This window comes from Acanthaster planci, linkage group LG21 (assembly GCF_054643075.1).
Source record: "Acanthaster planci isolate LZ-2023a linkage group LG21, COTS_SCS, whole genome shotgun sequence".
NCBI lineage: Eukaryota > Metazoa > Echinodermata > Asteroidea > Valvatida > Acanthasteridae > Acanthaster > Acanthaster planci.
Window position 1 is genome coordinate 8,998,364 of NC_141797.1, and position 15,325 is coordinate 9,013,688.

At 41.1% G+C, this 15,325-nt stretch overlaps 1 protein-coding gene across 4 annotated transcripts in view; it reads left to right on the plus strand.

Moving 5' to 3' along the window:
• Positions 1-2,241: 2,241 nt before the first annotated feature.
• Positions 2,242-15,325, plus strand: part of LOC110981152 (APOBEC1 complementation factor-like) — a 32,943-nt gene continuing 19,859 nt past the window's right edge. For 2 of the 4 annotated variants that reach the window (XM_022238462.2, XM_022238460.2), the window contains exon 1: positions 2,248-3,150. In XM_022238462.2, coding sequence (XP_022094154.1) covers positions 2,449-3,150 — 702 coding nt within the window. In that variant the 5' untranslated portion in view covers positions 2,248-2,448. Of the gene's footprint in view, positions 3,151-15,325 lie in introns of all 4 variants that reach the window. The other 2 variants (XM_022238458.2, XM_022238457.2) reach the window with 2 other exon arrangements.

The following is a 15,325-nucleotide window of genomic DNA, read 5'->3' on the forward strand; positions in this document are numbered from 1 at the left end:
TGTTATTCCACTATCAAAAACTTGGTAGAAGGAGAGAGTTGCCACTGAAGTTGATGAAGGTTTATGCCCGGCCAACAAAATCATCGGTGATGTAATAACGCCCAAACTCTGATATGCGCGTCAGATTTTCAAATGAATTCATCAAATGCAAAAACGGCGGGTGAATATAAAGGCTTTCCCGGCCAATTTCGGGAAATGTGTAAATGAATTAGTTATAGCATGCAGCATTCGTTTTCGAGAGAAATGGAACGAGCATTCAAATCCCTGTTTCCGTTCAACAAATAAAAATTCTGTTATAATGGGGGTGCACTCAGTCGTATGGAGTCAGCGCTCAATTTGCCGATAATGCACTGGTTTAGTATGTTGACATTCATTTTTGCACGAAATCGAATGCACCTCTGCAATCCTGCCGTCATCTTAAGTTGAACTCAATCTCTTTCGCAAAATGCCCACGCGATTCGCGCGAAGTGTTTTTTAAGCCCGTTAAATGCCTGGTCAAGAATTGGAATTCGTTTGTGTTCTAACAGGAGTTAGATTCTTAGAAGTGTTGAGCTGAGTGGTTAAAATAATGTTTGAATACTCATCATTGAAATAAACCACTCACGTTGTCTTTAGTTTGGAAATAAACCGACTGTTGTTATTTAAACACCGAGGCTGAAGGAACCTTCCTTCTTGTGCTACGTTTTGCCACAATCACCTCATACAACGAAATTGAAGCTCACACATACCTTCTTGCAATGATTGAAAGGGGAAGTACAGAAAAACCATAAAGACCTTAATTTGTGTAAAATAATTTATAATCCTTCATGGGTAACATTATATTTGCTATGGAAGCAGGGTCATGATTTGCCTAACCTTGTGTCGTCTAATCAAATTGATCGTATATTTTTGCAAATTTGACTTACAGCAGCTGAAAATGAATACTCAATTCCAATGAGTCTCAGTAACAGATATTTTTTGGCGAATAAGAATGCACATTTGTTATAATTGGCAACAAATAGGTCAAACCGAAATCCCAAGTACTTATTTGTAATTCCAAAAATGAAACGTATATTGCACATTAATTTATTTGAAGGATGCCAAACGAAGTGTAATACTTGTTACTTCGAAAATGAAACAAGGTTTAAAGTCGTGTGCAAAATCTACGGCAAATTAAATATTTAGATTACGAATTAAATTGTGCATTTTCCGAAATTGGCCGGGAAAACCTTTATTTTCAACAGACGATGCGAAACCTACAGGTAGGCCTAATTAACCTCGTGCTTCAGACATGTATGCGGAACTAGTTGTGAATATATAGTTATATATAGCCGCAAAAACATGAAGATCTTACATTTTTCACACCCAGTTTTTCTTTCTTTCTTTATTTAATCTGATAGCCAACAGCGGAGATCTGCCATTAACAGGAATCGTTGTAATTCATACCTAAAATTAAGTACAGACAAATTATCTAAAATGATAAAAAAACTGAAACAACAAATTAAAAAAAGCCAATTAACAAATGAAATTGTACCACGGTTGTTGCATTTTCGTGCTACTTAAAGGACACTTGAAAAGGTCAGACCTTATATACGGTTTTTGAAGACGTACAAAAACTGAACGTCTTTTAGCTCGTGTAAAATCATATAATGGTGGATTGTACATTACAAAACTTCCGATGTCCCTTGACAAAACCGAAGACCAAACTGTCTATGGTTATGTCAACACTTCCGTTCAAAGACAAAACACCCCCAACAAAATTAGTACACTGTTTGTGGGTTCCTGGTTTCATGACTCCGTTCAATTCATTGGTCTTTCTGTAATGAATTTTTGAAGAAGTAAATTACCTCGCCGAAATGTTTGTCCATCTCTGTGGGTCGGCCTTTGACACATACTGATGGCGCGCCTTACTAGGGTTTGCGTGTGCACATCCGAATGTTGACTTTGTGAGCAGCCGACACCACCGCCAAATCAAAGAAAGCGCATGCGCAGCATCGCCTCAAAAATGATGACGCCTGAGGCGTTTTTCATATTGGTCGTAATCAATGGCCGATTTGTCCCCATTGATATTGTTCATTTCCTAAAGAGCTCTTAAGTCGTTTTAGACCTGTTTGCTAGCTTTTAACAACTTTTACAAGATTTTGTTCAAATTTTGGCTTTCAATGGTTTCAAAAGTGTCAAATTGACGAGATAAAAATTGGTTCCGATAGATCGATGTATGGCTCCTTTTGTGTAATCGATACGTATATATAGCACGCGCATTATATTATCAGATTTATCTGATAACGTGCGCTGGCTGTTGGCAAGGTACGAACTCGTACATGTGACATGCACTGCCGAGACCGGCTGGCGTAATTATCCAACCAACAAGATATGAAGTGATTCCATTTTTCAGATCAGTCCTTGGCCAGCCGGTAGCCCAAACCCATCATCGAATCAAAGGGTAAAAAGACCAAAAATCAGTTAATCATGGAAAATTCTACAGGCAAGCCAGCAGCAGCAGCGCCCGAGGGCATCGCTGGGGCCCGCAACGAGGCGGCCCTGCTGTCCCTGATGGAGAAGACCGGCTACGACATCGTGCAGGAGAATGGCCAACGTAAATTCGGCGGGCCCTGCCCAGGCTGGGAGGGCCAGCCGCCCGGCCGAGGCTGCGAGGTCTTCGTGGGCAAGATTCCCCGGGACCTGTTCGAGGACGAGCTGGTGCCGGTCTTCATGAAGGTGGGCAAGATCTACGAGCTGCGGCTCATGATGGACTTCAGCGGCAACAACCGCGGCTACGCCTTCGTCATGTACACCAACCGGGAAGACGGCAAAAAGGCCGTCAAACAGCTCAACAACTACGAGATCCGCAAAGGCCGCTACCTGGGTGTCTGCCCCAGCGTGGACAACTGCCGACTCTTCGTGGGCGGGATCCCCAAGAACAAGAAGAAGGAGGAGATCCTGGCCGAGATGGCCAAAGTCACCGACTACGTGGTGGACGTGATTGTCTACCCCTCGGCTACGGACAAGACCAAGAACCGGGGCTTCGCCTTCGTTGAGTACGAGAACCACCGGGCGGCCGCCATGGCTCGGCGGAAGCTCATACCGGGCAGGATCCAGCTGTGGGGACATCAGATCATGGTGGACTGGGCTGAGCCGGAACGAGAAGTGGACGAAGACATCATGAAAACGGTAATTTATTTTCGTCTAACGTCATTCTTACCTACGTAGCTTTATTTTCTTCCATTGAAAGCCGTGCTTCAATTTAGGCTAGCCTCTGTTTCTAGATTGAAAGAAGTTTGCCTTTAATAATCTCAAACAGTGTGAATTTTTTTCTTTCCTTTTCTTCCTGTTCTTAGACTAAGTCGGGTCAAAAGTCCAAATTAAGTACTACATCTAATTAGGCTATAGGCCTAAAAACTAAAAAGTCTGTCATGTCTGTTGCCCCGTTGAGCAAGGAAGCTGTACAGTTGACACTGTGAACCAAGTCCATATTGTTCCTTTTTTTAAAATACATCCAACATTTTCCAAAATGTTTTCATTGCTTCAAATGACTTACAAACCAGCTGTGAACAAATAAATGTTTGTAATTTAAGAATTAGCCTATGTTGAGTTGTGTTTTGTAAAGCATGCAGTTTTCTCTTTGTATCAGTGACAGATACTGACTGTAGCACAGCAAATAATCTACAATCCTGGATATTACAAAACAAGTTGTATCAAATTTCTTGTTTAAAGTATGAGTAAAGAAGTTGGTATGGCTTCACCTAAAATGAAGGTTTCTACAGGTTTTCCATGGGAAATCTCTTATCATTCAATTCATACTGAACTGTCTTTGGTGCACCATGAGAGAATTTTAAACTGTTTCGATTGTGTTGCCAGCATATTAATTTGTTACTGGACCGACTACAGTGGCACCACGTTCAGCCTGAGTTTTCCTGGTTGTCCAGAGATGAGGTGTAAATAAAGTGCAACCCTCAATAAACGTTTTCCAAATTTTCCTCAAATTACCACCAGTACTTTGAAAGATCCTATAAAGCAACATGTACTTTGCTTTCAATTTTCGCAGCTGGAGAGAGATTTTCTGTAAATATTTTTGCTTTTCCCTTGACCTTTAGCTGTTGTTTGGGATACTTTACCCAGAGAAAGCCAAATAGAAATTCTGTTCAATTCTGAAGCTGAAATTGAAGATTTTCTCCCATGGTGGGATACTTTTTCTCTTGTGTGCCTTGTGATTTCAGTGTTTATAAAATTTGATGCTAGAAGTGTACTGGTACGTATATTTCCACATTGACAAAATATTAAGTCTTCTGGAGATGGGAAAAAGGACCCATTAATGAGCATGGAAAGACACCAGGTTTTCAGAACTGCTTTATAAGTCTTTTGTGTGCTTGTAATTCACATCTCATCAAGTGGTTTAGAATTCAGGAAGTCATTAAAAACCGAAATTTGTTGGTTGAAATTTATGATGAACTTGCAATGCTGCTCAATTACCCTTATGCTCTATGAATGCCATTTTTTGTTTTGCGTACAGCCATCTACAAAATGGCAACATGATTTTTTATTTCTGTCATAAATGTACATGTACATGCATGTTTAAAGTACCGAGGTTAAATGAAAAAACTGTTTCAGCCTAATTATAACCAAGTGACCATGTGTTTTTCGGTGTACAATGCTGTTTGTTCACATGTCCTAGTTGGAGCAACATTTGGGAAACTTTCAAGTGGAGAAATTCAGCATGTAACCTGAACAACACTTTTATAGCATCCCTTCACTGTAATTACACAGTTTGGTTTTTAAAACCTTGAATTTTCTTCATGTACCGGTACATATTCCTTTTGTTTTCAGCCATTATGGGCACACTCAGTATTCAACACCTGTGTTACAAGGTTTAAAGACTATTTTACATCATAAGGAATTGCAGTCAAGTTCAGTGTACCGGTACATGTATATCAGCAAAGAAAATAAGTTTTATGGTAGCCAACTAGCCGCTACATGTACATACAAACGTGTAGCTAATCGTACAGCTTTCTTCAGCAGCTGTGGGGAATCTCACATGCCTTGTGCCCCGTCACACAACAAACAAAAAGTACTAGCACTAATAGGGCAAGACAAACATTGAGCAACCTGGCTGCTTGTGAGCTCTCTTTTTTTTTGTTCCTAGCTCTGGTACCCTCCTTTTCAAATTTGAACAAGGGTTATAAACATTTTGGTTGTGTGCAGAGGTCAGATCATGTATTTTGGACACTTAACTGTAAGGGTTCCTCTCTGTAGGCTGAGGGTTTCCCTGCATTTTATTGCGCGTTTTATTACTGTGCCATGGTGGCTGCCATTTTGTTTTTCCCCCCATGTCACATGTGTGACAATGTACACTGCAGATTCGTTTTCACTGTGTGGGCGAGCCGTGATCAGTGTCTGGCTGTGGTGGATTGACTTGCTGTTCGGCAGCATTGAATGCACTGTAAAACAAGTGTGCGGACATTTCACCTTTTCCTAGGACATCCGAATGTGCCAGTGACGTTGCAGATGATGTTGATGTTTTGTCACTGATCGAAATGGTCAGATCCATGTTGGGCGTGATTGGTTGATCCACATGATTGTGCAGTCTCGTGTTTTCAGTTGATCTTGTCTAAAAACTTTGACTGTACTCCCTTTTTTGAAACAGTTCCCACAGCTGTGAATTAGAAAGAAAGAAAGAAAGACGAATCATGCAGCAAGCTTGACAATCGCACAGAGATCAAACAATTGGGAAGACTGACCAATTGTACCGGTACCTAACATCCCGATCTGTATTACACGTACATGAGCACTTCCAATTCATAAAAAGGGCCCATACATGTACATGAGCTTTATCCTGTCCAAGTTCAAATCCAATTTTATCTTCCCTGTGCCCTGTTCTTTGATGTTTTTCATGGAGGTTGTGCGGTCATTTCACAATAGCAGAAAAAGTGCAATATCAGTAAGCATGCATGAATCCATATGTATGTAGTGAATTGATGGACGTACTGTAGCCGAAATACCTACTGTCAACCCAATATAAGTTGCACTTACAAAGTATGATCAACGTGAACTGATTGAAAACAACATGGAAAGTTACTGTGACAGTGCATTGCAAAGAGTTTCGCTTTATTGGCGATAACTTCTGGTCACATTTTGGCCAGTTGCAGCAGGGATTTCAAGGGGCACAGCGAAAAATGTAGAAAGTAATTGTTTTCCAGAACCACACATGGTCACAAAGAGGTAATTTGCACGATACTTCAACAGAGCTATACGATGGTTGGCCCTACCAGTAATTAGCCATCTTAACCATGAAAAACTTCAAATCTCATTTACTTCTTTCTAACCGAAGTGACACCCTGTAGATTGTAGGCAAAGTGTGTGCTTAACAGAATCGCAGATTTCCAGCAACTAACTGTGAGCAGCAGATATTCTGCTAAATTTAAAACCGTCCGACCACCCTATGAAAGGGACACACCCCCAAGATACCAGCCTGCAAATAGAAAATGCATCTATTGTTGGATGGATTTTTTTTTTAGAAAAAAAGGTTATTGTGCAAGTGCGTGCATGTTTAGTTGTTTACCAACTGGCATCCGTTTTTATCATGCCAAAAGGACTTTAGCCCGTCCACCCTCTTATATCACAGAGCACAGGGAGCTGAGTCATTAAGTAACCATAGCTTCGTTAATTTTAAACCAGGAATACAGGAGCTACTAGAGATTGGCACAAACTGTCCCCTGGGTTTTTCTCCTTTTTTCCCACACAGATTGCCTGTTGCCATGCCATCCCATAATCCTTTTGCGCTGTCTATCAGTTCTGATCTTTGGGACCATTCTCAACACCAGTTCCTTGATAAGTGAAAAGTCAGCTTGGTGAAAATAACCATTTCCTTAAGCTGGGTACTGTTACACATAACGTAGGATACACCTTTTAGGACTAATGATCATCATCAGGAAACTATAAAGCCCTTTTCTGACCGTGCATATGTTTTCCCTTACAAACTTGCTGGGCTTTACTGTTGTGCTGCGCTTTTTGAGAAATACAATAATCCAGGAGTCATCTGGAAGGCGTCCTTGGCATACACAAACCAACCTTTCTTCTCATTTTTTTTAACTTTTTCGTGAGAACTTCAACTGTGTTTTTCAGACTAAAGATATTCTGAAATATTTGGTTACGTAAACTTGAAAAAAAATGGTGAGCCATTACCCAAGCCTGTGTCTCTTCTCTTCAGTGCAGGCAGGTTTTGCTAAAGCCCACCCTGCCGTTTCTTCGGCATACACTGGTGCGTAGGGCCTACTACTTGCAGTACATCTCTTTCCTCACATGGGTATTGAGACCGGTGGAAAACCAAAACATGGGATCCAAGGTTTATTATTTCCCCCAAAATAGTAAGGAGTGGACAGGCGTTTACATAAAAAAATAAAGACCTATACTTTTGGTGGGAAGCAAATCATGGATATAACCATGCATGTACAGTAGAAGTACCTGTTATCTTCCATTAAAGCTGGTAGTGGATAATATCCAGACGGTGGTTACAGACCTTAATCAAAAAGCAAAAACAAGTGGAGAGTGGATCATATTTGAAACTCAGAAGTGGAAGAAAGAGATGATAGAATGAGATCATTGCAAAACTCTTCTAGATGACCATTTTGACCAAATGAGACGGTTTTATTGTCTCTTCGCTGAAGAAACTTTGCAACAGAAGTGATGGGTAGCCCCGTAGCCTTGTAAAATTGGGTTCCTTTCTGCGATACCTAAATTATTTTGTCATAACATTGAACACTTCTTAGTTTTAAGGTCAAGGAACCTGACAATTGTGTGTTATTATACACTTACTATGTATTTACCCAGAAGTCCTTGCCGTATTTGCCCTGTAGCTTTGTAAAATTGGGTTCCTTGCTCTGATACCTAAATTATATTTGTCACAAATTAAATACTGCTTGGTTTACAGGTCAAGGAACCCATCAGATGATGGGTTATTATTATTCAGAAAGTTCTTCTATATTCACACAGAAATGTTTGCTATATTTTGCCATTTTTTGACTTGAGCGATCACTTGGTAGAATTTATGAAAACTCGGGCACATCTGCGTGATTTCCAGCAAATCTAAATTTGATATGAGGAGACATTCGCTTATTGCAGTGGTCTGAAATCTGAAGCTTTGCAGTAGTTTTCCAATCCTCTCCACTATAAAATTTCTTACACACCCGTGGTTTCCCCCAAAATACATTGTGTTGTTGCACTGAAACCTTTTTTTTGTATCGTTGACCTGTGGAGGTTTGAGAGAAAAAAGAAAAAATCAGTACATTATGTTTATAATATTAGTTTGTCTCTCTCAACACTGTTTTCTCGTTTCCAAGACGCCTGTAGAAAGATTTAAATTTGTGCTTTATGAATGTTATGTCCTAGTACACAATGGTGTGCAGTTATGAAAGAGTACCACAAAATGACTCATGTATCATGATTTCAGAAAGAAAATTGCAGGCACGGTACGTGCCACGTGCACTTTACGTGTTTGCTATCTGTATTCTTTCTCTTTTTTTGGCCACCGCGAGACCCTTGGACCCGCAACAGTGTACTTATTAACCTGTGCACTCTGATATGATAGAGCATCGTGCTGCCACAGTGACAGATATATTAGGGTTGTTTGACAAACATACGTGCCCCATAACCATCCGATTGTCTCGAAGACACCCATATTGCACGCAAGTGGCCCGTGCACGCCCAGTTTGTAGCTCACCGTACATGTTGCCAGTAGGTGACAGGTCAGAGTTGGTGAGAAGAGTTTGTAAAAATAGAGGGCCCGTAGGAGATTGTTAAGGATTAGAAAATTTTTTTACTGTCATGAGGACATGTTCATTTAATTAATGAACACATTCTCGGCCTTAATGCAGCTTACATGTACTTAATGTGGTTACAGAATGGAATCCTTGTTTTGGTACTTAAGCCAGCTTTGCTTTGAAATTGAAAATAATAAACAAAGTTGAAGTTGTAAGGAAATGTCTACGTTGTGGGTTATCAGCATCACTTAAGTCTGAATGTAAACATATTTTTTATTGGCAAATCCACTTTTGGTCAAAACTAAAAACCCAATGAAGGTAACAAAAGATCCAACTGTCTGTCATGTATTTTCATAAGAATGTTGCATCCTTCATTAGTGGAAATTTTATAAAATCCCAAACAATAAATGACTATCAGCAACATATGACTCGTTACAATTTATCCTGTCTGATCTCTTGTTTTAAAATCGAGAACACACATATTCCAAATGTACTAGTTGTTTCAGTCAGTACATGCATGGGCTCAAGGTGTGATGTGACTTCATCTTCAATTCACCATCCATCAGCCAGGTTGCAGTTTTTTTTTTTATTTGATCAGAGGCAGACTACCGACATCAAGCCCCTTTATGAGTCTCTGGGCAACTTCCTTGGCCAGCCTGGTCTGTCATCAAGGGACCGTGACAGCCACTTGACTCCTTGCATATACCCCCTCCCTAATGAAAACCCCCTACATACAATACAAGAAACCCTGAAGGGGGGGTTGTTGCCGATAAATACCAAAATCCTAATCCAGGAGGCTGCTGTTTTGCAGAAACACTTAAAGTTCATTGATCCTTTAAAATCCCTTTTGCCTCGTTTATCCCCTTACACGTGTTAGTGTTCATTCACAGCCTTTATTGTTGCCAGAACTTTGTTGGCCACAATGAAGCAGCACCTCTTTCTTGTGGTTATCATCACGTCAGACAGTCAGGTGGGGAAAAGTCAGTGGTACTGCCTTACCTCTGAGCAGGGTGGTCTTTTGTTGGAATTGTTTGTAGTGCTGGTGGATAAAGGCGGTGGTTTTTGTGTGTATTAACCTGCTGTTGTGTGGCTTTCCAAGAGTGACAAATTTGACTTCCAGGGCATTGTGCGCAGAGCAAGCAGCGATTGGAAATCAGGGCTCGGCATTCTCGGGGTGCTTGTTCAAGTTTGCCTGACATGCATTTAGCAAATTGTAAAAACTGTCTTATTCTGGTGGTTAGACTGGTACCTACACATGAATTTCTGATTGTGAAATAAACACTGTGCCTCATGGCACCTTATGACTGGAAATATGTGCTGCCAACAAAAGCCATTCGGGCCACACATGGATGCATCATTTACAAACATACATGTGCTTTTGTACAAACCAAAACAGCCACCTATGGACCATTGAAATCCTGCATAACCTTGTTGGGTTCAGCATGGTTAGGGTCAATGAAATAGAAATTCTTCACATCTTTCGTCTGTGCTTCTGCAGCTTATTGATTTTAAACAACTGCACTTTGCCTTTTCAGTTTGTGTCATTCGACCATCAGAACAAGAAGTACATATACTGATTGGTCTATGTAACGGGTACCAAGCACATGCATACTTGTACGTACAGTACATGCAAAGTGTGCTCGTCACGTTGTCCTTTGCTTATTTTCAATTAACTGCGAGCACAGCATTTCGCTTCTTGACGTCCAACAATTTAAAATTTTAAAACTGCCATTGGCGTGTTCTGGCCAACATTGTCTGATTGTCATGTTTTATTCCAGTCCTGAAGGCCTGTATTAATTATTACCTCCATACTAATCAACTCCATCGTTATCACCAGTGTTTCCTTAAAAATAGCAGAAACTGAGCTCTCATGCTGGACAAGAGGTGTGGTAGTTCTTGTCAAAAGCCTGTTCCGAAGTTGTGCGGAGCCCTCAGTTACCCAAGTGCTTTTAAGATGTAAGGCAGTGTCGAATGGTCCGTCGGTACATATGCAGCGTAACGGTGAGTTGTGGAAGCTACTGAGGAGGGGATCAAGCTCATTTGCATTGTCTCTGCTGTGCCGATGACCTCGCTGACATTTTTATCATTTTCATGCGCCCCGTTTATAGATTCAAATCTTCGCCGGTCCGTGGAACAATTGATTATGTTAATGAGGAGATAGGGGGTCGGTTAAACTTTAATTTGTGAGGCCAAGTTCCACAGCCTGGAGCATATTATGCAGTTATGCATGTACACGTACATGTTGGAATTATCAGCGGTCTTGGCAGTAGAACAGGACACAGTGTACTGGTAAATGTGAAATGAAATATTGAGAGAACTGAGAAAAGTGCGGCCTGTACTGTTCATGTACATCAGTCACATTTGTGACCCAGTCTGGGAAAATAAGTCTTAAGTAGCCAGAGTCACTTTGGAGTAAAAAGTCCATAAGAATAATTTTGCACAGTGTAAATCAATAGGAACCCACAGCATTTTTCACCAGGGAGTATCCACTTTCATCGGGATGCCAAACTGAGTGATACCTCCAAACCAAAACTCAATTTGCTCTCTCCAGTACAAATGAAAACTCAAAAAGTGGCTCTGGCGACATAAGGACCATTTCCACAGAGTGAGTCACATTTATTAAAGTGTTGCCCCAAAAGGCACTCAAGCCAAAGGCAGGCATTTCGTGCACTACAGTCGAGTTGCCAATTCTTTTGATTCACAGGACACTCTGAGAAAAAAAGAAACCAATCCTGGGATTCTTCCCAGGCAGGTCGGGATGATTACTGGTCTCCCCATGGCCGTCCTCCCACCCACAGTGCATTTTGGTCCAGACAAGAACCCATGCCCATGATTTTACTGTCAAAAGACATTTTAGAAGTGCAGCCTTTAGCACAGGTCTCCACAGTTGCTGAGGGGACCAGTCCTCTGGGAGACATAACTGCCCCTGTTGCTATTCAGGGGGATATTTCACTGGACATTTGGGTCCCTTAGACCTGGGTCCTTGGAGCCTTAAGGAGGCGCTGACAGCTTAATTGCACATATCAGATTGACTGATTGATGGTGGCAGAAACTGGATAACCACTGGGTCTGTTTGGGTAACAAGTCTGTAAACCAGCTCCATTATGGGGTTACCACGCTGAAACATTCTCTCACTCATTTAGGAAGAAGTCTAGTCAATAGGCTTACGACTTGGGACATTCGGACCCCCTGTATTGCTATGTAATACATGTAAGGTTGCTCTCCCCAAGGGGGCATGCATTTATTTAAAAGAATCAGCTGTACTTACCAGAACCATACCTCTTCCAAAAAGAGATCTGCCCACATGGTGTAACTGCAAGCCCTCTCGTTAGTCCATATTTACCACGCAAAGCTTCAAGTCTTATCCTCTCCCCCAACCCCCAACCCCCAAATACGTACCTTTTTAGTTTTTATATCAATTTGAATAATTTGCATTTTAGACATAGTGATGCAGAGCTTTCAGACAAGCATTATGATACAGAGAGTGTTTTGTTAAAAAAAGTTACTGTCAATTTTTTTTTTTTAGTTGAATGTAAACTGTCCCAGTGTATTTGTAACCAGCCACCTCAAACGGGTTAAATTTTCTCTTACCAATGAAGAACTGGCAAGCTTTCATGTAAAAACGGTACTTCGCAAACATCTCTTGATAAATTAGAGGAGGAAAATAAATCTCCTACCCGTACGGAACATGTGCACACTTGTCACACGTGCGCGATGCATAGAAATCAGTACCAAAAGCTTCACTTCCAGGTTTTTATGTCATGGTCTGTTTAAAATTGTAAGCAAGTATCGGATCCTCTGAAAATAATGCTTTTTCTAATGGGTTAGTAACAAAAGCTGGGAACCAGACAGGTGGTCTTGACCAACATGAGCCTATTGCGATAAAGGGAAAGATACTGTACACGGGAAGGATTGTCGTTAGATCTGTTTCTAGAAATATTTATATTGTTTAAAGGCCTACTCACTGAGACTTTCATTTTTAAAATGTTCCAGTCCATTGCGTTATGTTCCTTGTTTCAGTTGTTTAGTTTTGTTTAAAATTAAAGTTACAGTACATGCACTTTGAAGAAATGGACATTTTTTAAAATGCCTCTTAATAACGGCTCATGGATACCTTACCAACCCCTAAACTTTGACCCCCCCAAAAAAAGAAAAACTGTGAATTTGATGAAAGAATACCTTTTTTTCTTCCCGAATTGTTACCTGGCAACTTTTTAAAGAGATTCTGAAGTGCACAGTCAACAAGTTTGTATCCATTTCCAAAGATGACACCAGAGGGGTTTTGTGTGCTCTCCTCCAGCCCTTCCCACCCACTTATCATATACCCCGGTCACTTTTTATCTGGGGGAGGGATTCTGTTTGGCCTGTCTTGGCACACACTGGCCCCCTATCAGCCTGGGGTGGCTTTGGGGCCAGTGTAAACTACCCTAGGCTACAGCCAGGTAACACTTTATCTGCTTATCAGTGTATTTAATGATAGAGTCATCATAGAGCCACACTAAGAGCTTTGTGATTTTTTTCCAGTCAAACTGGACCCCAGATATTGGGAAGTATCCTCAGTGATAACACGGGAACCAGTGGAGGTGGCTGTAGTAATTTGTGACTCTGTAAAGATGAGTCACAAATCTCCGGAGCTACTTTCGAGTTTTACTTTGTGTTAGATTGCGGAATTTGAGCTCTTCCTTTAAATGTGTCACTCAGTTTGGTGCAATAAAAATGGACGTTACGTAGATGCTAAAATGTTCAGGATTCCTATTGCTTAATCAAACACTGTGCAAGATTCTTTCAAAGGTCTTTTAACAGAAAAGTGGCTCTGGTGACACCTGACTTGTTTTCACAGTGCGGGTCACGTTTAAGTCTCCCTGGTGCTGTGATGAGGGCTCAGGGTCTCTCAGCTGCCAATTAAATTTTGAGGTCCCAGATTTGGAGTTGGTATAATTGTCTTCTGCATTTGGAAGCTGGATAATAAAATAAATAGTAACACCAACTAAAAGTTTGCCACATGTCCACCTTTTAAGGTTATTGACCTTAGAGTTAGGGCCTCGTTGTCTGGTAGCGTGACTTTTCAGGGGAAATGTTCAAGTCGGAGATTGGTACATTCTGGTTTTGCTGTCTTGATTGGCCATTGGACCAGTTGCTTAAAGTCACACATTTTGTCAGGTGATCATCAGCAGGCTTGAGGCAGGGTTGGCACCTTGCTGTCTGTGGATTCAGTTGGATTTAGGCTTAGTGTCTGAATAAAGCCACAGGAGGCAATGGGGGTTCCAGATTTGTTGCTCACGTGCCCAAAATGATACAGTTGCCCAATTTGTCACCTGGATATACCTGGCAGCAAGTAGGCAAGCAATCTTTTGGTTTTACTTCACAGATGCAGAGATGACATAAAACATTCATTTCCCCTTGAAAATTTGTACGGCAGACATTTAGTTTTATTCTCTCAAATGGAAAAAAAAGTGCTCCCGGTAACTTGAAAAGAGACCTGGTGCTCTCGGGGCTCTTATTCGAAGAACAGCTCATATTATCTTGATCTGACTTGGCGTCTTCGGTTCCTTTCACCCCAGCTGAAGGGCCATCCATTGCACCTTCACCTTGAGATAACCTCCTACCCCAACCTCGGGCACACAGACACAATGTGCCCAGTTTACAGAACCAGTTTTCCTTGGCTGTGGTCAGCGAAACAAACACCTGAGCCTCTTCACCTTGGCCTGGGTGAGCTGTGGGAGATTTTTGTTTTCCCATCCAGTGGCATTAACCCCCCATAATTAAACAGCACCCCTTGTATTCCCCAGGACCTGTGTCAATTTGAAGTAGTGCTTGAGCGTGTAAAGTGATAGCCTGTTAAAAGTTTACTGCCTTCCAAGACTGCTTTACTGTGCAAACCCTCCTCTTTCAGCTCCTAAAACACACAGACAGGATGTGCTATCAGGGCCAAGTTATGCAGGGTGATGATTTTATGTGGCCACTTATTGTTTGTTAAATTGAAAGCAGTCCCAACTGTACCCTCCATGAATGGGTTTTTTGGACTTGTGGCTTTTGTTCTTGTTCAGGACAAAAGGACTGAACATTGCTTGCGGTTACATTGTTCACCGACTAGCAGTTCTGCTCTTCAAAATATCAACTAAAAAGTGTTTTGCCTTTTAGTGTAATATATCAGACATGTAGCTTTGAGTTTCAGCGTGATTTCTGGTGTGGGTTAAAAGTTTTGATAAGGAAGTCACATACCATGAAAAGTGGCAAAGTGCTGGATATATTTTATACTTCATGGCACACAGTCAGCATACAAAAATGCATCAGGATCGGGCACTAGGAGCCTACTCGTCCCAGTCTGTTTGTATGCTTACATATCGTCGGGTGCCCGGCAGAAGGGTATAAGTGTACTTAGGCCCTTTTGCCGGGAAGCATGATCACAGCAGGAAAATGTTCCCGGCAAAAGGGCATAAAATACACACTCTCTTTTTTTTTTTTAGTAAAAACGGATATAATTTAATACAAAATCAATCTGGGCTGTATAAAAAGCAACCTTTGAACAACTTATTTTTTTACTTTTTGCCAAGAAATCTTCATATTTCATTAAAATACAATAGTTGCATACT